At 33.9% G+C, this 24,094-nt stretch overlaps 1 protein-coding gene across 6 annotated transcripts in view; it reads right to left on the bottom strand.

Moving 5' to 3' along the window:
* Positions 1-306: 306 nt before the first annotated feature.
* ssp6 (short spindle 6) overlaps positions 307-24,094 on the bottom strand; it is a 321,247-nt gene continuing 297,459 nt past the window's right edge. For 4 of the 6 annotated variants that reach the window (XM_069849099.1, XM_069849100.1, XM_069849097.1 and 1 more), the window contains one exon: positions 307-17,223. In XM_069849099.1, the coding sequence (XP_069705200.1) occupies positions 17,036-17,223 (188 nt within the window). In that variant the 3' untranslated portion in view covers positions 307-17,035. Of the gene's footprint in view, positions 17,241-24,094 lie in introns of all 6 variants that reach the window. The other 2 variants (XR_011336609.1, XM_069849103.1) reach the window with 1 other exon arrangement.

The following is a 24,094-nucleotide window of genomic DNA, read 5'->3' as shown; positions in this document are numbered from 1 at the left end:
CGAGACTTGATGGGAGTCCACCTGTATGTAGGCAACAATTTCACACAGCTGTCCACAAGTAGCATATATACAAGGATTCTTGTTTACTGCACATGAGCAGTGTGTTGTAAACGAAACTTATACAATAAGGGAGCTCCAAATTCTATTTCTATATCTGTACATCGTAGTTGATTTTTATGAAGTTTCTCTCCTTGTCAGTTTAGTTTCTCTTCTCTATGTGAATTATGTTCACATAGAGAAATAAAAAAACAAACATGATCAGAACTTCTAGAGCTGTACTCCTGTAAAGCTAAATAAAATAAAACACATGTGATGCAGTATATTTTATTAATAACAAAGATACTTAGAATTTTTGTATGAACACATTAATTTTGCATTCAGGCAAGCTTTATACACATCAGATATTAAATACTTTTCTATTCCTTTATATACAGTACATCATTCTTAAGTCAGAACTTCTATTTGGTAAAGAAATTCTGTTACAAATGATCACAGATACCGATTACATCCAAATTATCAGATCAATCGGTCGACATCTTTGGTAAATGCTGTCTCATCAAACCTTTCCATTAGTAGTGCTATGTACAGTTAGAACAATTAGCTTTGGAATTCAGTAAATAATAATAATAATAATAATAATAATAATAATAATAATAATAATAATAATAATAATAATAATAATAATAATAATGATAGCCACAATTTTTACAATAAAAATAAAACTTTGGTTACAGGTTTGGTTTATAGATTTAACTTCACTCGATAATTGATAATGTAACCAAAAGATAGGTATAGGTTATATTCCATTCTTTTGCTGGAATAAACATAATCAGTTACTGGTAGCATTAAAACAACATTATAATAGATACAGGTACGCACCCAAAATGATATTCAATTAGGATGAAAGTTCAGATTTAAAATCGAAAAGCCTTTTACTGTTATTACTTTATGAAAATATACATGATACAAGTTTACCGTCCTGAGTCCTGAGACATTTGTTGTTTTATATTTGAAGTTCAACATAATTCTACACTTAAAAAAATGTCACTGACATGAGGAAAAATGCTGAAAAAATTCTGCAGGGCAAAAATGTAGGTATATTATACTATACTTCGGGTATCTGCACATCTTATTATAATCATGTATGAAGTATAGTATACTATACTCTCATGACTCAGGAGGATATGGTTGGTTTTCAGCGCCCTGTACTTGACAATGAAGTCAATGGTTCTTCTCCACAATGTTTTCACGATATGTATTGACCAGATGTCAACAAATATGACATGGTACGTTCAACCAGAGGTCCCGGAATCGATACCCGGCCCCGGAACAATTTTTCCCTTGAAATTATTCAAATCTGCTTTACAGGGAGCTTCACCTGAAAGACTAGATTTGCATAATATATACGTCACTGTGTACATTAACAGAAAACCACAATTCCAAGTCACACAGAGTTTGTGTGCACTCGATGTGGGTCTCTAGCGTTTCGTCAGTCCACGCGAGTTGTGTGGATATAAAGGGAAAAGTTGGGACGGTGTTGGGTGGAGTTCCCAGGTAGCTCAGTTGGGAGAGTGCTGGTACGTTCAACCAGAGGTCCCGGGATCGATACCCGGCCCCAGAACAATTTTTCCCTTGAAATTATTCAAATCTGCTTTACAGGGAGCTTCACCTGAAAGACTAGATTTGCAAATATGACATAATTGACAAGATACGAAAAAAGCGTAGTTCACAGTGGTATACCCTGCTATCAAAACAATCTGTAGCAGGGAGTGGAATGGGTGGTCCATAATTAACAAGTTTTTTGCCTTGTGAACACACTGCCTCAGCAAAAGTGAGTGTACTGCCAAAAGCAACTCAGAATGATATCGCTACATGGGTGTGAAGCAGCGGTGATATTCAAAAAGTTTAACAACCAGTTCTCTCATATGTACCTATGTTAAACATATACAGTATATGTCCATGGTAATTGCAAATATTACCTAGAAATAATTTAACAACGGGTTCGTCTGAACTGGTGCGAACTGACCGAATATCACCACTGGTGTGAAGTGTTTTCATGTGATCTATCCATATCGTGAGATACTACCTATCTTCAGTCTCAGCTTAACTGATTTTCATTTTCAATTTGTCCGCCTTGTACTATATTTTTCTTCAGTCTCTACACTACTAAGTTTATCAAACCGAAAGTAACGTGTTGTAGCCATCAGTTGAGTTGTGTTGTCACATAATGGCGCGAGATTCATGGTTCATCCAGAATCTTAATGTTGTCACCAGTACATATGCCGGTATTTAAAGTTTGAGTATTACATAAAATTTGAGAACCAGTAATAATTTAACAATAACAGTGTCATTTTCAAAACGTCTCTTGTCCACCTGATAACGAAAATGACCTTCCTGTGTCCATACATTCTTCAATCATTACAACTCTACATATAATTGTCATGATTTGTCTTCAGAACGCCCTCTAAACCACAAAAATCTTGCGTTAAAAGTGACTATTGTCCACAGCAGAATTTGCGACAAAATATTAGTTACAACTTTGGAATCAAAGAGTCTCATGCTCTCATTCGATTCTAAATGCACCCAACCTCTTTGGTTTCACAATTTCTCTTGCCTAGCAGATAAGAAATTTTAGACCTAAAAACGTTTTTCGTGATTTCCCACAAAGTTATGGGAATGGAGATGGATCGTTTTAAAAATAAGCTTTTCAATTGTGCGTGATATCGCTTTAAAGCTCTCAATGAAATCTGTTCAAATAGGCTATATGGAGAACATTTCGAAGGGGTTTGCACTGAACATTTTTTAAATTATTTTCTCGCACAAAGAAGTATAAATCGATACAAATAACTTCAGAACAAATTGTCGGTTATGGTCTCTGAAATGACTTTCGGGCTTAGTCGTGTCTAATGGCCTCCGAAATACATAGCTTGTTTACGACGTCATTGGTCATAGATCTGTGTTGGCTATAATTAAGTAAACACTTTGAAATATATTTCAACTCTCCAATCTGCAAATCATAGTCCTATACTCTAAAGTTGACAGCTCAATTAGAACTGAGCCTACTTATTCCTTTAACTAATTATACAAGTTTCACTGCCATAAACCAATTATTTTATAGCTGATATCACTCTGAAGACTTGGATACTTTCCATATTATCAGGTTGAAACCTTCTTTTGACAGTTTACACACGAAAGAACATTGTAACGAAAAAAGTAGCCTACAAATATGGAGTTGACAACACAAACTGTAAGGTATAAGAAAACAGTCTGTTTTCCTATTGCTTGCGTAACTTTCCCCCCATTTATGCTTAACAAAGGAAAGCCAGATGTGTCACATCTGACGCTTCAATAGAGGCAGATTAATTTTTATAAGTCATAATTTTACCAGTGTGTTCTAATATCAATGAACATTTATGAAGAATTTCCCACTTTCACTGTCAACAGAAATCCTATATAATAGAAAAGACATAAGAGAACGTTTACAGAAAAGGGGATATTCAAATACAGACGTCAAACCATTTTTGAAAGCTGCTTATTGTGTCATACACTTCATATTAACAGTTTTTCTTTCCACATTAATTTTAATCTCTATTACAATACTTATCCATGGATAATTTTACAACGGAATTTGGAAGTAATCTTTATGTTTTATAGTCTTGACAAAGGACTAAAACCTGGATTAAAATCACAACCTTGAAATTACAGTGAATACAATCTGTGTATGTGACACCTAACTCGAAAACAAACCCCGATCCTCTGTGATGGAGATTGTGAGAGGGGTTAGCAATTTCTCCTCCATTACTGATAAATTTCAGAACAAGAATAATCCGGCTATAGCACAATTTTTCCACCAAAAGTAAACTCTGCCCTTTAGAGATTCGAAACCAGATCTGCAGTCTAAAAAGATTTAAATATGATTGCCCCTCACAGTGGTATTTCTTCTGTTATGAATAATTCTGCCATTTTCAAATATTACGGTAAAATTCCAACTATAAAGACATGTGATATACACTTTCCATTATAGTATTATTTAAACATACTGTACATTCAATGCTTTTCATTAAAATAAATAACTCTCAAGTTTAAGAAGAAATCAAGAAATTTCTCCCTCTGGGTGCGCATCTGATATCTGTATTCAATATGGATTTATTTATACTGACATCTTATAAATATATTTTGTACAAAACTTCCACAGAGAAATTCATTCATTAAAGTCAATTCTTTCCTCACAAGTATGAAATTAACATATTCATTTACAGATATATGCCAGAAAATTAAAAGCAACATCAGTCAATTATATACTTTTTTGTTTAATTATGCTATTGGTCTGCTATTACATCTAATTCTTGGCTGAGTGAAGGAAATGCATTAAATTTGACATCTGCTTTCATAAACTTAATCTTAGTCATCTGTTTAGATTGTTAATATGTCGCTCTTTTTTCTTTTAACATTCCTGTTACACGTGGCTATATTTATTAGCCTAGCTGAATTTTAATGGCTGCACATTCACATCATTTCGAAGAATCACTAGGCAACTATTCTGCGTAAATAAAAACAAAGGAAAGCTGCATAAAAATAAAAAAATAAATACTTAAAATACAAACATGATATCGACATTCTCTTTAGCATGTACGTAACATGTCTGTGAGCTAATGGAAGAACAAAGATTTAACAGATTAAAAAACAGATAAATGTATCAAATAGAGTTGTATAAAGTTTCCAAGCTTTATCTCTTGCTAGTCTTAGTCAATATATTTCACCTGTAAACACAAAAAAACAAGTTAAATACCTATTATATTCAATATATGACTATGGACAAATGGTAAATATCAATGCACCGATACTAAAGAAATTATGGGAACTTCTTTTATTTACTCAAAGAGTTTATTCCTTGAATGACAAGTTAAGCAGTGGACCTGTCACTCTAATGTTGCTTGTACCAAAAGTTCGCTGCATACTGAAGTAAAATAGACTAAGATGATCCAATGTGTGTAAGCCAATAATAATCCTTCAACTTCCACAAAACAAATTTTATAATAGCAATCAACAGTTCATGGAAGACTGCATACTGAGAAATTGGTACTAAAAAAAGACTAACCTAGAGAATATGAAAGAATTAACTGTGAAGTTATATTATTGGCTACCATGAACTCTTTCATACGAAATATGAGGAGTAGAGTAGCCCCTACATTTTCTGTTTTCTTCATGTAATCAATGGGGAACATGCTATACTGTATATTTTCTTATTTTTAATTGCTTCTATAAAATTTAATCAAAATATTTCCAATACTGCAAATAATAATAATAATAATAATAATAATAATAATAATAATAATAATAATAATAATAATAATAATAATAATAATAATAATAATAATAATAATAGTGATGATGATGATAATGATAATAATAATAATAATAGTAGTAGTAGTAATAATAATAATAATAATAATAATAATAATAATAATAATAATAATAATAATAATAATAATAATATTTATGCGAGGAGTTTCCGAAAAGTAAGGTAACACTTTTTTATGTGGAACAGTAAAATTATACGGATATGAGTGTAAAGAATTTCCTTCTACTGCAAATACAGAGTGGAAGTAAAATAACCCTGCAGATTTTCACAGTCAATAGCTCATGTTATATGTAACAAAAAGTGTAATATAATGGTGGAAAATCCACAGTTTTCTCAGAAGAAAAAAGGTTTTTCCCCAAATGTCTAACACCCTCTTATCCGCTAACTATTGCGAGTAGGATCGTGATTTTTATCCATACCGATAAAAAATCTAATAAATAATCATTTATCCCTCTGGCGTATTTCAATAGCGTGCGAGGTTTTCATGTAATATTTAATTTAAAAACCACTCATTTGAAACCACAGAACGATATGAGCAAATTGCAATGTTGTAGCTAGATAGGGAGGTAGTTCACCTAGAGAGACAGATCTGAGTTCGATGACCCCTTACATCTGTATTACGAGAAGAAAGAGCAGTGTGTTAGCGGCAATGTTGCCAGACTGCTGAAACTTCTAACTTAATTTTTTAATTAACCGTGCATTTAATCACAAAATGTAACATAGGTTTCCTATTCATTTAAATGTACCCTATCGTCTCTCTCAATCTGCAGGATTATTTCACTTCCAGTATATAATGCTACTGAATAGCTTATATTTTTGTAAGACTGAATATTTCAGTCTTTACACACACTTCTTAAGCGTTTCTGTAGCAGAGAGAGATCAGTATTAAATATTGGTGACAGAAGATCAGCATTTTTAGTGTCATTCTAAATATTAAAATAATTGATACCTAAATGTGTCTTTTTTAAATTATTTTATGTATGTAGTCTGATACTCAGCATTAATATTTTTTCTTTTCAATATCTAATAATATGAAATTTAAAAATTTTAAATAGAGCTCTCTCTTCAATGCTGGACAGAAGAAAAGATACAGACACACAGCAAGTTTTTCCCTTCTGGGAAAATAACTCACACACTAACATTTAATAACAGGAATGTAAACTTACACATAAAGAAAGAAGTGAACTTGGATTACTTATCTACAGAATCTACAAATTTAGTGATGCACTTGATTAGTTTATCAATGCCAATACCGAAACCCATTAACTACCATCACACCTGATGAACCTCCTAATCTACAATGATATAATCTTCCAGGAATATATATCTTGACAAGCAGTGAATTAGGTGTTCGGAGGCGCCAAGTCTGGGCTGTATGTGGATGTGGCAATGATTTCAGTATGATTTGAGTGAATTAACAGTTTTTGAAGTACGGTAGTAAAGTTGTGCATAAAAATCACGCCGTTTGTCAGCCATCCTGGTTATTTAAGTTAAATGCAGGTTTACAATTTGTATGATTGTACACAATAAAATTCTGCATTGTTAAGTTCATCATTTTGTACAATGACGGTTAATGTTTGCACAGTGACTTCTTCAGTACTGATATTGATAAACTCACAAATTGTTGGGGTAAGTGCATTAATTAAGTTGAATATAATGCAGAAGACTAATTATTTAATATTCATTTCTTTCAATTTTCCGTGATTAAACTTTGAGGACAAAGAAGTTCTAGAATATTTTTCGGAAATTCCTCGCAAAACTCGAGACCTTCAGTTTCATTCAACATGATCTCATGCTGAAGACTTCACCGTCCTTAAAATATAACGCCCTCAGCAGCTTTGTACCTGCAGACATCAGATCCAATGGCAAATATAGTTACCACTACATTACTGAGGAAAATTTACCTAGATTAATTTTCAATTAGAAAGTCTTAGTAGAAAATAATTAAATACAAACGAGATAGGACAATAAAGTTCACAATTTCTAAATTAATATGCATAAAAAAATCTACATTATCAGTGTAACTTAGTCTCAAGAATTCATATAAAGTCGATTCACTTATGGTAGGTTGCAACACCGCACATCTAGTAATTTCTTTGCTAATCATCCTAAGCAACTCTTAAAATGAATATGACATGGATAAAACACGAATTGAACAGAACAATATCTCTCAAATCAACATGTTTTGCCACTCGTTTCGAGCCCTGTAAGACCCCATTATATTCAATATTTCTACTAACTTAATCAATAACATACTTTACAAAAATAAGACAGTAGTCAGGACAAGTATTCCCATATTCTTAAGTTCTCTAATCACTTATTGAAATTTAAGAACTCAGAAGTATTTGTGCCAAATTGTAAATGTTGGAGCTATTCTAGTACCGAAAAGGATGTTTTTACACCAATGATAAGGTGCAAATAAATAAATTTTGCAACACTTTCATAATTCATCAAATTTCTCCATTTTCTCCTACATTTTAGAGTCCCTGAACTACAAAGTGATTTATATAGAACTGACACATTTCTTTCTTTAATTATTCCGTTGGAAATTGATTCAATGACCCAATTTTAGCACCAAATTAAGCAGAATGTTCTGGAGTTTCGATTCCTTGTCACTAGATGCGCAGATGTTTATGTTTTATTCCTATTGTTGGCAGCCTAAAGCCATATAGGGTTACGGTTGTTCATCAGCTACAGGAACCAGATAAGGATAAAATATTGAAATATTGTCGTTGGTTTCAGGCGTTCATTGTGCAAAATCCTGCCATATTGTCCATCACATGGTTCACAGATGAAGCATGGATCCATTTATCCGGTTATGTGAACTCACAGAACTCACGCCATTGGGCCATCGAAAATCCACATGTCATCCATGAAGCACTTATGCACCCGGTTAAAATCGGAGTTTGGTACGCAATATCCGCACAGAGAATAGTGGGGCCAATTTTTTTTAACCAGACTGTGAACACTGCAGAGTACCGACTGATTTTCATGGAGTTTGTTGAGCAACTGGACGATGTAGAGCTGAGTCAAGGATATTTTCAGCAAGATGGCGCTACATGCCATACATCAAATGAATCCATGGAACTAATCGCAAGTTTCTTTGACGACCGAATAATTTCCAGGAACCTGTGGCCACCGAGATCTCCGGTTTTGACAACGCCGGACTTCTTTCTATGGGGTTACTTAAAAGACAGGGTTTACGCCACACGTCCCCAGACATTGGACGATCTGAAGCACAACATCACACAGGAGATTCAAGCTATTGACAATAGAGTCCTCCAACGAGTGGCCAGTAACATGGAACGGTCCACGCCTGTGGAGTAACGGTTAGCACGTCTAGCCGCGAAACCAGGTGGCCCGGGTTCGATTCCCGGTCGGGACAAGTTATCTGGTTGAGGTTTTTTCCGGGGTTTTCCCTCAACCCAATATGAGCAAATGCTGGGTAACTTTCGGTGTTGGACCCCGGACTCATTTCACCGGCATTATCACCTTCATTTCATTCAGATGCTAAATAACCTAAGTTGTTGATAAAGCGTCGTAAAATAACCTACTAAAAAAAAACATGGAACGACGTGTTGAGTTGTGCCTTATGTAGGATGGAGGACATTTTCAACATTTGCTATAGAGGTAAATAATCTCCCAAAATTCCTCTACATTTTAGGAATAATAAGTTGTCACTAGCACAATTCGTTTTGAAACAATTAATGAAAGAAATGTGTCAGTTCTATATAAATCACTCTGTACAAAGTTCATCATCACATATATTAGTGCTGATTTCGAGGGAGGAGAAAAGACTCTGAACTCAACAATATGGAATGACCAACACTACATCCTTATATACTAGCTTAGAGCTATAATGCCGAGTGTAACACCTTTTTCGCATTTAGGAGAGACGAAAGAATGGAAATTCAACACTGTATATGTTGAATGAAAATTCATTACAGTATAAAATGTGGCTAAATAAACCTTCAGTTTTTGTACTTGAACTCAGCAAGCATTGAAAACAAACTATTTATACTATACAGGGTGTATCTAACTTGGTGTCAAATATTTCGGGGATGTGTTCCTAACATCAAAACAATTAAAAAAGTTAATAAGAACATGGGTCTGAAAACCATTTGTTAGGGAGTTATTAAAGAATTTGTCCCTTCATTGACCGCTGATTGATGGTTTTTTGTTTGTTTGTATTTTGTAAAGCAAAGAAATCAAAAGAAAATGTATTCTGTGAGTGAACAGAACGAAATGATTTGCATCATTTAATTGAAGATGTGCTTCTGGACGTCATCCAACGAATGTGTTTTAACACGATGCTGCTCCAGCTCACTTCAGTCTGATAGTTCGTAATTTTTTAATGATCGATTTCCCCAAAGATGTATTGGTCGAAGGGGATTCATTGCATGGCCTGCTCGATCGCCTGATTTGAATCCAATGGATTTCTTCGTCTGGGGACATTTAAAGTCCCTGGTTTATGAGACTCCTGTAGGCTACTTAATGTTGATATTCTGAGAACGTATCCAAATGGATTTCACGAAATACGAAACTCTCCAGGAATTTTCAACAGAGTACGCCAGAGCATGTAACGCAGGTTTAGGGGACACATCGAAGCAGAAGGAAGACACTTCAAGCAATTTTTGTAAGATTAAATTTTGTCTTGTAACTGTGAAATAAATTATTTTGAGACCAATGCTCATATGAACTTTTTGTAATGTTTTGGTGTTAGGAACAGGTCCCCGAAATATTTGACACCAATTTAGATACATCTTGTATAATAATAAAAAGAAAACACTATTCCTACAACGATTTTTTAAATATACCAGGAGAATAACAGCTTTTACATGAATACCTGTAAATTTCACCAACTTCACAAGTTTAAAAGTCCGTTATTTCGTTCAATATTTCATTGGAGCTATGGTACATATCTTGGTATCTCTATCTTTGTGTACAGGTAGGCCTACTCATATCGTCTTAGTTAACACATTACCGGTACAGTACTGTAATAGTTAAACTGAAAAATGTTTCAACGAAAAATCCATGATAAAATGACTGACTGCTTGTTGAACATGTTCAATGAGGTTAATGTAAGTGCTGACTCTTTGCAGTGACGAATCAGTATGAACTATTCTGATAACTCTGACTGATCTAAGTCCTAGTGAAAGTTTGGCACTTATTTTAGTGATTATCTTCATTCTTTCCATTACATTTTTCGAATTCTTAAGATTACATATTAAATTTTCATTCTCTTGATCCCACACATTTCACAACTTTACAAGAAGTGTTCTTGAGGACAAAATTATCATCAGTGAATTATCATAGCCTTCCCAATAATAAATTACTGTATTCTGTTTTAAGGTACATTTCTTTATAAACCTTGCTTTGTCTAAGACAGCCATGTGTTGTGCAATGACAAAAAATATTCATTCCCATGACTACAAAGAATGCGATTTCTACCTATATTAAAAGCATGGTGTACAAAAATAATCTTTGCACAACCAGGGCACTAAAACATAATATACTGGTAGCAGCAGATATTTTTAAAGATATTAATTGTGCTAGAACTTTAGACGGCAAAGACAGCTTAATAAATCGATGCAGCCAAGTCTACAAGTACGTGTGAACAAACAGCATTTTGAACAATTGAAGTGATCAAGCAGGTTCCAAGCAATTATCAGTAGCCTACAAACATTAAGTCTGATTTCGATATTGGCAATTCCCAGAAACTAATTCACTGCGACATGTGCCAGCAACTGAGAGAGAGCTAATTAAAAAACAAATGCAGAATTTTTGCTAGCATAAATAACTTCAATATATTTACTCAATTCATTTGTGAACTTATTTATTATTGTCAACTCTTTTTTAAATAACAAAATATGAGCTTTTGGGAAAATTTCAGTACACGGATTCCTCACTGACAATTACATCTTAAAATACTAAAAAGAGCAGGTTTGTCTGTGTTTGTCGAATGCGCATCATCATGCTTACGAAAAGTCACGTTTCAGTGCCAATAATTTATTTTGTGTGCCCAAGGTTGGAATTTTGAAGTAAGAGGGAAAGGGAGGAATCCGTGTTCTGAAATTTATCCGAGCTTTCCTATTAATTGTTCGTATTATAATTAACGAAAAATGGGCAGTAATTCTGTCAGTTGGTTGCTCTACTAAGAAAGTCTGAATTCGATATCTGGTAGGGGCAAACATTTTAAAGATTTGTGTTTGTAAAGCGACTTTGGAGTAGATATTATTCTAGTTCCTCAATTTCTCCTGCCATTACCATTAGACAATTGAATCAGTCATTTTAGAAAGGGCTCTAGTCCACTTTTGATAGGACGCTATTGTATTCGTCATACTTGAATACACCTTAGAAATTACATTATTTCATGGATTCATTAAGATATACAGAAACTGAACATTTTTAAAGTATGGTACATTTGAAAAGGTCCCATTCCTGAAATAAGGCCATTTTTTATGGAGATTTGATTGGTGTTGTGATTTCGGGCTAGAGTCCTTTCTAAAATGACTGATTCAGTTATCGCCATATCATCGCATAGTTCTTCTGAATAGCCTCTGTAGTTTTTAATTCAGAATTACATTGATTATGATTAGTCCAATTGTAAGTTGCATCATCCTATGTAATCTCATCAAAGGAATCAATGTCCATCCCTTGAGAATCCTGTGATATTTGTAACAGACAAAATGATTTCGATGCAAATGCATTTAATGCCTCAAAATGCCCAAACGACTAGGGCAGTATCGAGTTCATTAATACATATTATGTGCTGCACACTGTATCTCCTGTAGGAATACGTGCTAGGCCTTTTATGACATTTTTCAAAACAAAAGTGTGTTATGAAAAAGTCTTCCGCTTGAAAAGTATGATGCAATTTGGTATACCAGTACTTGAGCGTCTGCTATGTCTAGACTTGATATAAGCAACAAATAATTTTTATATTTTCAAGACGTTATGTAAAATGAATAATCGTAATTTTAATATAATTAACCGTGAAATGTGTTGCACGACTTCCATCTCAATTACCTAAATTACGATATTCTACGAAAGCACAGAAACATAACATTCTACTCTGCAGCAATGTACGACTGCATAATTTTAAATGAAAGTTATTGATTAATATCTAGCAGTATTTACAATGCTTGGTCTTAAAATTTTATTGTCAATGTAATGATGATTTGCTGAAGGATGCACTTAATGGCTTCCAGGACATTTCGTCCAATCTTTTTCGTCTAACCCAAATCTCGTCCAATGTATGTCCACAACTTGTCTCGGTCAGAAAGACATTTCGTCCAATCCTGTTCATCCTCTATACTTTTGTCTCTACTTTTGTCTCATCTGATAGTCAGTCAACGCAATAAAGACACATTCCGTTTCCATAGTTACTTAAAATTTCTGTTTCCACATTTCTAATCATTAATATTTTCAGTTCTGAATATGGCAGAAATTATAACGAGTGACAGAGGAAAACCAATGCTTTATCTTCAAAATTATTCGATGAAAGAGTAATGGAACGGAGAAAAATTCTCTCCGGCGCAGGGATTTGTTATTGGCTCATCATCCATCGCTTTGAGGTTCATTGAGTCTGAAGAAGAAGCAGAAGTAGAATGAACAGGATATCACACACATTCTCGGAGGACAAAGGAACATTAGAGTTTCAATGAACAGCCGGTATCTATGTAACCAAGAGCGCATTTTCTCCTTAGTACAGTAATATTCACAGTACAAGGCTGGAAAACCAGATCTCAACATAACTCTGGTCAATCTCATATCGTTTGAAAGTAAACCCAGCAGAAGAAATAATTCAGGAGGACTAAGCTGATTCAGTAGTTTCACCATTATATGTAATTTAATATGGTAATGTACAAATACATGCGAATTAAATTTAGATTGGTCAAAATTTTACATTGGACTAATTTATTTTGGGTGAATTGTCGTATTGGACTGATGAGAATTGGATGAAATGTTCTTTTAAATGAGATTCCATAGGACAAACATAAGACTAGAAAAAAATCTTGGACAAACTGCCCTTAAATCACTTAATGTTGTATAATTTAAGTTATATAAAAACTGGGAATTAAAAAAGAATCAGTACCATTTCATAAAAATACGGCTTCTTGCAATAACAATTTAGAAGTGAGGAGCGAATATATGTAATTCTGAAATAATATTGCGATTCAGGTGAAGAAATTAAACTCTCTCTTGCAGACATCTGTAAACCTGCAGGTCTGTAGTTTAGTTTTATAATTTTCTCAATTACCATACAATTCCTTCAGAATGTTCTCATAAATATTTTTATTATAATTACAAGTTAATGCAATGCGTTCAGTCCAGGAAGAAACATGATATCATGCAAACAGAACATAAATATTTCTCTGGAACTATCATCGAGTGAAGTGGGCTTGGATTGCGATCAGCACTGACTTTTTATGTCCCTCGGTCAATAGCAAATATTAAGATTTAAAAAAATGAACGACTGATACACTCTGTTGTAAAGAGTTGCGTGCTCTTTCATGTTCTGTATTCTATTATCTCAGGTTTTGCATTTCGTTGTATTTCCATTGTGTTGTCTTGTAAATTGTATTGTCTTCTATTGTGTCATCTTGTATGTGTGTTGTTTTTCATTGGTTATCTCGTGTATTGTGTATTTTGTCCTGTACCGGTCTTTATTTTTTGTATAATAAGGTTAGCCAATAGAAAATAATAGAAAGCATTTTGTAGACGAAGAAAGCAATAAGAATTATCACAGAAGTATCAAGCGAAGCACATTGTAAACCATTGTTCATACAGGAGTCCATCTTAACAGTTGTTAATGAATATATTCTGGAACTCCTTCTTTACATCAAGAAAAATTTTTATGGCTTCACCAGTAGGATGGATAAACATAAGTATAATACTCGGAATAAAGACAAACTGGACATACCATTTTGCAGACTATCCAAAGTTAAAAGTAGTCCTAACATGTTGGGCTGTAGAATGTCCAACATGTTACCGCAGGAAGTGTCACTCGACATATTCAAAGTCAAAGTGAAAACGTGGCTTCTTAGAAACCCATTCTATTCTGTGCAAGAATATTTTGAATCAGAAAATCAAGCTGTAGATATTTTTTAGGTTTCTTTCTCTGAATTGTATTATTATTTTTTAATATATTAGGAAATCCTCATAAATTGTTAAGTTAATTCTTGTTTTATTGTATATAAACGGAGCAAATCAAATAATATTTGTGATCAGTGTGTTACAGTTTTCATCTAGATATTAGCCTATTTTTGATAATCTTGACTCTCAATTGTAAACTCTAAGGAGTATTTGTGATCATTTTGTTTTATGTTTAGTGTTGTAATAGAATAATTTTCATTTTTGCACGATAATTTCACACGTGTAATTTGACAATGTCATTAGCTTTTGCTATAACGACAGCTAATAAATACTATACTATACTATTAAAAAAGGCGTCAGTGAACATGGAATTTTGTTTTATGAAGATATGTTTATGTTTCAATCTATTAAAACGCTTTGCTTAACTGCAGTTTATAGATTTCTAGTTACATAAAAACGCAGTTTCCATTTTCAGTACTATTTGTTTTGACGCATATTGTATTATGTTCTATGCTGTGTTAGGTTTTGTACTTTATAGTTTTACGTTATATGTTGCAGAGTCTTGTATTGTTATATATTTTAATTTGGCTGCAAAATGGTATCTGTCGGATACAGGGGGGAGAGCCATTAATCCTTCCCATTGAAGGCTTTAAGGAACCAATCTGGACAAATACCCAATGTCCCATCCCTACCTTCCCGTGGTGCAGCTGTTAGTAAGCATAATTTTACAAGCTGAACTAAAGGGAGGGGCTACTCATCCATTAGCACTGGTCAGCTTGATGAGTTAATGACCGAATTTGGTATAATTTTCCTCTATTCAATACCTAATTCCCTCTATACCCTTTCCTATCCAGTCCTCTGACTGAACTCTTACTTTCTTCGACCCCGACGGCATTAGAGCATTCGAGGCCTAGGGGTTCATATCCCTTTCCTTCCTCCTCTTTCTACTTTTCTGTTCCTAGTGCTGACCTGCTATGGCACTAAAATCGTCCTCCAGTGGCTTACGGAGGGAAAGCTGGTGATCAACAAGATCTCCCAGCTAGGTCCAATGGACCCGTCGACCAACGGCAGGTGTGGTCCTCCAGACATTCTGGGGGTTGTGTGTGAATGAAGTAGCCACCAAAACGTTAAAATATGGTGTTCACTTAAATCGGCTACAACTTGCCATTTTCACTCCAATATGAAATGAGTACCATTAGGGTAAAATTATCTAGAGGTGAAATAGTCCCCCAATCGGATCTCTGGGTGGGGACTACTTTAATGGTACAGAATTTTTTTTTATATTGGAGTGCAAGAGGTCAAATGGCTTTATTGTCAAACGCCTGGCAACATATTTTAATTTGGTTATTTTACGGTGTTTTATCTACTGCTACGGTTATCTGGCGTTATTTATTTATTTATTTAACCTGGTAGAGATAAGGCCATCAGGCCTTCTCTTCCCCTCTACCAGGGGATTACAACTACAATATTAAGAATACAATTACAATTATAATTAGGTGATAATGTCGGCAAAATGAGTCCAGGGTCGAGCACCGAAGGTTTCTCAGCATTTGCTCTTAATGGGTTGAGGGGAAAACCTGGAAAAAATCTCAACCAGGTAACTTGTCCGAACCAGAATTTTAACCCAGACCTGCTCGTTTCACGGTCAGAAATGCTTACCGTTACTCCACAGCAATGGACTGTTTTCTATATTGTATAAGCTTGAGTTTAATTTATGATTTTTACTGTGCACTGCTATCATCATTTTCATGTAGAAACTGAAAGACAATATAAGGCAAATGCAACCTTTTGTCATCTTTTTTTTTAGTTGGTTATTTAACGACGCTGTATCAACTGCTAGGTTATTTAGCGTCGATGAAATTGGTGATAGCGAGATGGTATTTGGCGAGATGAGGCCGAGGATTCGCCATAGATTACCTGGCATTCACCTTACGGTTGGGGAAAACCTCGGAAAAAAACCCAACCAGGTAATCAGCCCAAATGGGGATCGAACCCGCGCCCGAGCGCAACTTCAGACCGACAGGCAAGCGCCTTAACCGACTAAGCCACGCCGATGGCTCTTTTGTCATCATATGGTCGATGAACAGCTACTTTCTTCTGGACCGAACGCATTCAAAATAGCTTTCATTAAAATCCAGTTTCTGATCAGAATGATGTTTTCCATGTCCTTACGACTTCACTTAGCCAATTGCGCCAGAGAGTGGCGAAGCAGACTATTGTTTTCTAGTGTACATATTATTGTCTGTTTTACAAATTTCATTTTCAATACCAGTACCATAAAAAACAAACATGACTAGTGTTACTTGAGAAAACTTATGCCAATTCCTTTTAGAACGTTTGCGGCTTTATTTATACTTATTCTAAGATATAACTTAATGTCACAGACGTGTTATTTCTGCTCCCCCATTCTGCGGACTCTTTTTGTTATCAGTCTGACTAGCTTTGTTCTGGTGGTACATGTTACCGTGATTAGGTTCCACAGACGATGAGACGTTGGGGCTGGAGACGGGGAAGAATCTAGGCGCGTGCGCAGAGCCGTCGCCTACTGGGGATGTCACGTCTAAACAGTCACAGCTAAGACTCGAGTCGGAAAGTGTTGGATCCACAGCATACTTCGGGAGCAGCAGCAGGCTCTCTGTCGACTTGGTCGGCTGCACATAGCGATGATGGTGCTGTCCATGTCCATACAAGTTCACCACAGTAGACGTCATGCCTTGGAGACGCCTGTCCCCACCACGGCACTGCTGAGCAGAGCTGCCTGCCTGCAATTTTAAGAAATGTGAACATAGCCATTAGGACAAAGCTTTTGCATACCGGTACCTGTACTCTTGTCCTATTTCGTCAAGCATGTGTACTACTGTACCTAAAGCTAACCTTCGCTCCTGCTTTGTTTGAGTTTCCATAGCAACCAAATCAATCACTTCTGAAATGTTATTTCTTGTTTTATACAAGAGTTTCACATTATAGTGTGGGCTTGTTTCTCTAAAATGTTATATTGTACGAGCTGTTGTCCAATTATAGTTTATATTGCGGTATTTCACATCAACCTTTCGACATAAATTATTTCTGCATTGTTCATTCCTAAAGACTTCTTTAACTTAAACTCTAGTTTAGAAACACACAGTCCAACCTTATTTTATTTTTAAAATGCTGTAACAATGTTTAAATTACTTTTACGAATTTTCGTGATTATTATTATTATTATTGTTATTATTATTATTATTTATTATTGTTATTATTATTATTATTATTATTATTATTACTATTATTATTAGTCTACATGTATTAAAAAATAATGTATCTCTTCTAATCAGTGCTGTCATGGTAATTTTTTTCTTAGCCATACGCCCCATCCCTTGTTTTCTCCCTTGAAATATATTTTACTCTTTCATTGTTTAAAGTTCTCGTTAACACTTGGTTATAAACATAAAATTTACTTTGTCATATGTTAAAAGTGTTAAAATTGTTAACAAAGGTATATACCTTCGACAGACGACCCATTTTGACGCTATGTCCACACCCCCACCCCTACCATCGACAACTGCACATCGCAGAATCAAGATCACCAGTGGTTCAAGAGACACTGAAGACGACAACACATAGCGTCGAAACGGGCCGTCTATCGAAGGTATATACCTTTTTTAACAATTTTAACACTTTTAACATATGACAAAGTAAATTTTATATTTTACTCTCCTCTCTCTATCTCTCCGACTGTCATTTAATGATTTTTTTTTTTTTTTCATATTCAAGAAGAAATAAAGAAATTGTTTTGCTTTACATTTTAATTGTACAACAAGTTTGATTTAAAGATACACCATGTAGCCCCACCATAGATGCACACTTGTCTCGATGAATCTTGGAGTGTGTATTTGCAGCTTCTTGTTTTTCAACCATTATTTTATATAATTCTGGATTCCAGTGCTGCAGAGGTGGACACTTTTGTTTATGAACATCAAATAAAATACATTAGGAACAGCAAGAGATTATCTAAAATCTGTACAAAACTTAGGCACCCATATGCCATATGGCTCCATATAGACAAAATTTTCTTTTCCTCGTACAATTAATTAAAAAAATTGTAGGTTCCCATACGATGTATGGCTCTGTATGGCCTCCATGACAGTACTGCTTCTAATATAAAAGAAATTTTTTGAATGGAAAATTTCTTAATGGGGGAAGTACACCACTGGCCTGCAAAAATTTAGTGAAATTAATTTTTTTATATCTCAGCTACTATTAAAGCTAAATCATCAAAACTTTTCATGCTTAATATATATAGTACATTACATTTTATGACACACTATTCATAATATTAAAATACCTAATTTATTTAATTATGTCTATAAAAGGGCAAAACCCCAATTACAATAGACAGTACAAATATTTGCTTAGAACATAAAATTGGAGATGACATGAAAAAAGAAATAAAAACAGATACAAATGCAAGATACAAGTGTAAATACAAATGAAAAAAAAAAAAAAAAAAAAAAAAAAAAGGCAAATACATACTAAAGCATTTACATAAATATCTGAATGATTCTTTTACATAAATATTCTAAAGACATACATCAACAACAACATAATCTAGAATATTTTACTCATCCTTCAAGAAATATATTATATATTTACCTTCAATATTACATTTTATAAAAATTTTTATTAAGAATAAATATTTTTTTTCTGAAGGAGTAGGTAAAAGATTCTAAAATATGTTGCTGATGTAGGTCTTTAGAATACTTATGTAAAAGAATCATTCAGATATTTAATTAGCTGTAGATTTTATTATGTAAATTATGGTTGTAAAAAAATTATGCAAATTTGATATTATTAGCTATTTTAAAATTTTGAATGATCTTTTATAAAGTGTAATGTATGTATATTAAGCATGAAAAGTTTGTTCATTTAGCTTTTATACTATATAAAAAAAATGAATTTCACTAAATTTTTGCAGGCCAATGCCATACCTCCTCCCTTAAGAAATGTTCTTATTTATAAGGAAAGTCTCTTGAGTCATATCTACTATTCTCTATTTTCTTATCAGAAATTGGTGCTTATATTGATGTGCAACCTGTAGTGTTCAATGTAAGTGCAGTCTATAGGGTTATGTTGAGATATATTTGCACAGTCCATACATAAAATTGTATTTAATTCTATTTTATAAAGTTCATTTTTGGTAAAGAATAAATTTTCAGTAATATACATACGTCTGGATAGTACGTATTATATATATTACCGATGACGAGTTTATGCTATAACATTAGTTAATCAGCACTCTTTAGAAAAGGATAAATCTTCCTGTTGAAATGGTAGGCCTACATATTATAATCAAACACACTGCTAGTAAACTTAATATGCATATAACAGACAATTTCAACACATATTTAGCAATCAAAGATTGTAAAACAACATTTCTTTTCCACTAGTTGTATGTTATAATATAAGTTAATTATTGACACTTTTCCTAATGTTAGATAAGTGCACTGAAGCACGTGAAAGCACAGCGTGAAAATTTAACACAAAGCTAATCAGGAATGAAGCAAACAGCTAAGCAATTAATTTCATGCACACACTTCATCACACATGACTAGCATTAGTCAGTAAGGCACATTTTGAGTTAATGTGTGTTAAGAAATTAAAATTACATCGTCATGTACAGCAGTGATGCCAATTTTCCCACAAGAGGAGTACCTATAGCTCTGTCTTAATTCGTACACGTGTAAATACCAGTACTGCTTTACTTTTAATTTAGTTCACTACGAAATCTTTTTATATAGGTCTATTATAGCCTCTTCTTGAAACGATTGTTATATCCAAATAAAACAACGAAAATGTGTTATTTCAATAATACATAGGTACATAAAAATAGTAAATAAATTTATTACCGGTACAGATTATTTAAATATTATTAACTGATAACATAAACTGTCCATATGAACAATGGACCTGTACCACGGACGACATATTTTTCATACTAAATGTAAAAACCGTTGTTGTAAGGCAAAAAAAAATTGATTTAAGATGTTCATCTGTTTTAATATTCATTTCGAAAAATTGTCCATAGACATTAATTCTACCAAACAAACTAGAACAAATTTATGTCTTTGCCTTTATATTTATTTAGCATTTATTCTATGGTACTATGGTAGGTCTACACATGATTTTCTCAGAGAGGTTGAAACTTAATTTGTGACGTTACTTTATCCATCTCCTAAATCCAAGCACTATTCTTTTGTTATTTATAGAAACACAATAGCCTATGAACATCTCTCCCAACAAATCAATCCTAATAGCCAAATACCTGTATTTTCTTTCCCTCCTACCTATTACCGGTACCTAAAAAAATTAAAGACAGCTCTACAACACAGAAAAATTGGAATACGAGTAAATTGCATATCAATGAAAATGTGTATTTCACCGTCTGTTGGGTTATGGTTGAAGAACGAGAAAATTGTAAGACTTTCTTAAGGTTGACTCCACATGTTGACAATAGATAGCGTCATTTTAATTCTTTAATAGTCACAAAAATTTTAATTTTGATTTTAATTAAACATTTGATTTCTCTGCAAAAGATTCCAACGAAAAATCATTATAATCTTTACCCACATAAAGTTTCCTGCATGTTCATGCGAGATCATCAGAATTTCTTCGAATTTTTCTTCAATTATATTCGTTAAAAGTATGTTGTTTCGCGTCCTTACTTACCAAATTGATCTGCAAATAAATATCACAAGATTAAAAGAAACAACATTGAAGAAATGCCAGTTTAAAATCAATTACCGATACCATTGATCAAACACTCTAAAACAATGAAGGAACACTAAACATTCATACATAACATATTTACACACAACAAGAACATTTCCTGTAGAGATTGGAGTCATCATCTATCAATGCTGAGGTCATGGGAGTAGAACTGTTTTCAGTCATTACAAAAATAATTTCAGTTTTATCTACTGACAGTATATCAATATTAATCGTATGTCTATAACAAAGAATTTTAAATACAATATCAATCATTAAAAATTAATCAACCCCATTCGCATTCTTTTTCGTGTAATGTGTAATAATGGTAACGCGTCATGTATAGTTGTGTAATGTATGTTCTTTATATTCTTTTTTAAACTACACTATTTCCTCCTTTCTCCCTCTATCCCACTTTCTTTTCCTTATTTTCATGCTTTCCCCTCTTTCTCTCTTCAGTACAGTAAGCCAACAACTTGTAAACATTCACAATGTTCACAATTACTTCATTTTCTATAATTCTGTCTTAGAACTGTTTCATCAGGAGTTAAGGGGGTAAAGGAGAGGAAATAGTTACACAGTATTATATTCTTCTGTATGCACTACTACTTTCGTAGAAGTCTTATGCTGGGTTGCAAGAAAACAGACCTAAAAATAATCTATTCCTACATTAGTTAGTGTACCTTTAAAGTTAGTGGATTGTCGGGTTGCAGAACAGACATTTAACAGGCCACTAGTTATTGGATCGTTAACCAAGCATCTTTGGATTTCACAAGTGACGCAATAGGACGTGAATAAATGAAACGTGAAGTTAGACTGATGTAAGGCATTGCTTTTATTGTTGTCAAAATTTGAATAAATTCAGTTATTGCAAAGAGTGATCTTTTGTCAATCTTGACAACCTATACACGTTCATAATAAAATATTAATGATGCCCATGTATGCACATACCAAATTTAATTATATAACAATTATAAAAAAAATAATTTCATTTATTTAATTACCTATTATAAATTCAACTTCTAACGTTGGTATTTTCTTTTTAATTCCACTGAGAGCATAAAATTCCATCGAATTTCACTAATGATGTTGAGATATATTTATTTATTCTTTTCAGGAAACAAGGCTATCATCATTGCAAGCAACAGAGATGTTTCGAAATCATTAAAAATAAAACATATTGTTTGTATTCTATATTGCAGCTACAATCAGCAACTGAAATATATGTCACCAGGCAGAAACATTAGCAGCAGCCAAAAGAAAATCAGTGAACAATTTAAAGCAATTGTGTACTGTTAATAAGAAGAAGTGAATTTGGCTGTTAACCTTAGTTTATCTGATTGTGTATGGCTGCCATATGACAGCAAACATCTTACACAAATGTATGCACCATACTAGCAGATCCTAGTAAGCACAAGCAGAGTGTGGCATTAAGTGGCGAGTAAAAAGCAAAAATAAAGTGAACAGGTTAATATAATCAGCAACTGAAGAATTGAACATTACAAAATTCTTCAAATTCCGTACAATTTTTTATGATCAAGCAATGAATCCGAGCTCTATGTGAATTGTGATATATGAAAGCAACAAAACAATACGGATTGCAGAATTTCTTGGATGCTTTCAAAAGCGACTGTACCAAAAGCAGTGCAATTAAAGGATTGTTAATTACAGATATTTTGTCACACACGAGTGTTCAAAATGTAGCAGAGGAGCTCTAAAAGTCCTAACTTTTACGTGTATGTTTCACAAGAAAAATATTAATCCAACAAACAGAAGGGTTGGGGACAACTGGCCACAGAAAATTGTCCACAGAGGCAACTCGCCACATAATTTAAATTCGTATCAAAGAAAATTAGCCACACATTAAAATTCAAGGCAATAGACCTACTCACATTCGCAACAATTTATAATATATTTCTATGGTAGCACAAGACAAATCTAGAAGCTGTAAATTAAATAGGAACTATGGGGAAGAAATTCGCTTCACAAAATCAGAAAGAGGCTCTGACAAATTAATATATCTTGGCTACATGTACTCGAAACTTAGAGAAAATAAGAATGGAGTTGTTTGGCGCTGTGAAATGCATGGCAGGTGTAATGCAACAGTCACGTTATCAGAGGATGGAAGCAGTGTCGTCAAAGAACCGTCTGAACACAAGAATCATTCTGCAGACTGGGGAAGGATTAAGGCAAAGGAATGTGTAGAGAACATGAAGGCACGGGCAGGGATTCCCGAGAACCAATGTCTGTCATTATTCAAAATGAGTTACAGCGTATTGCAAGTGAAGCCAATGTGAATCTACCGAAGAAACCATCTATTAAAAAACCTGTGCGCCATGCCAGGAAGCTGCACCTACCACCTGAACCAAGGAATATTGACGAACTGAACGTTATAGTCGACAGATACACTAAGACCGTACAAGGAGAAAGATGGTTATTGTATTTTGAACTGGAGGACAACGTGAAAATTATCATACGAGGGGGATCCAGGAAATAACGACCGTTTTGTTGTAATAATGAAAAAATATATATATTTATTTGAAAAACAAAGTCTGTTACATAACTGAAGCTTCCTTTATTTCTCTACATAATCACCACCTACATTTAAACATTTGTCGTATCTGTTCACTAGCTTTAGAATTCCCGTGTTATACTCCTCTGCTGCCAGTTCATTAAGCCAGGTGTTCACTGTCTTCTTCAACTCTTCATCACTTCCAAAACGCGTACCACCCAGAAAGTCTTTCAGCTTAGTGAAAAGGTGAAAATCGCTAGGAGCAAGGTCTGGACTATAGGGCGGATGATCAAAGATTTCCCAACCGAATTGATCCAGCAATTATCGAGTTGAAGCAGCAGTGTGCGGATGGGCGTTGTCGTGAAGAAGCACAACTC

This window comes from Periplaneta americana, chromosome 16 (assembly GCF_040183065.1).
Source record: "Periplaneta americana isolate PAMFEO1 chromosome 16, P.americana_PAMFEO1_priV1, whole genome shotgun sequence".
In the NCBI taxonomy this organism is placed as follows: Eukaryota; Metazoa; Arthropoda; class Insecta; order Blattodea; family Blattidae; genus Periplaneta; species Periplaneta americana.
This window is presented reverse-complemented; position numbering and strand designations above follow the sequence as displayed.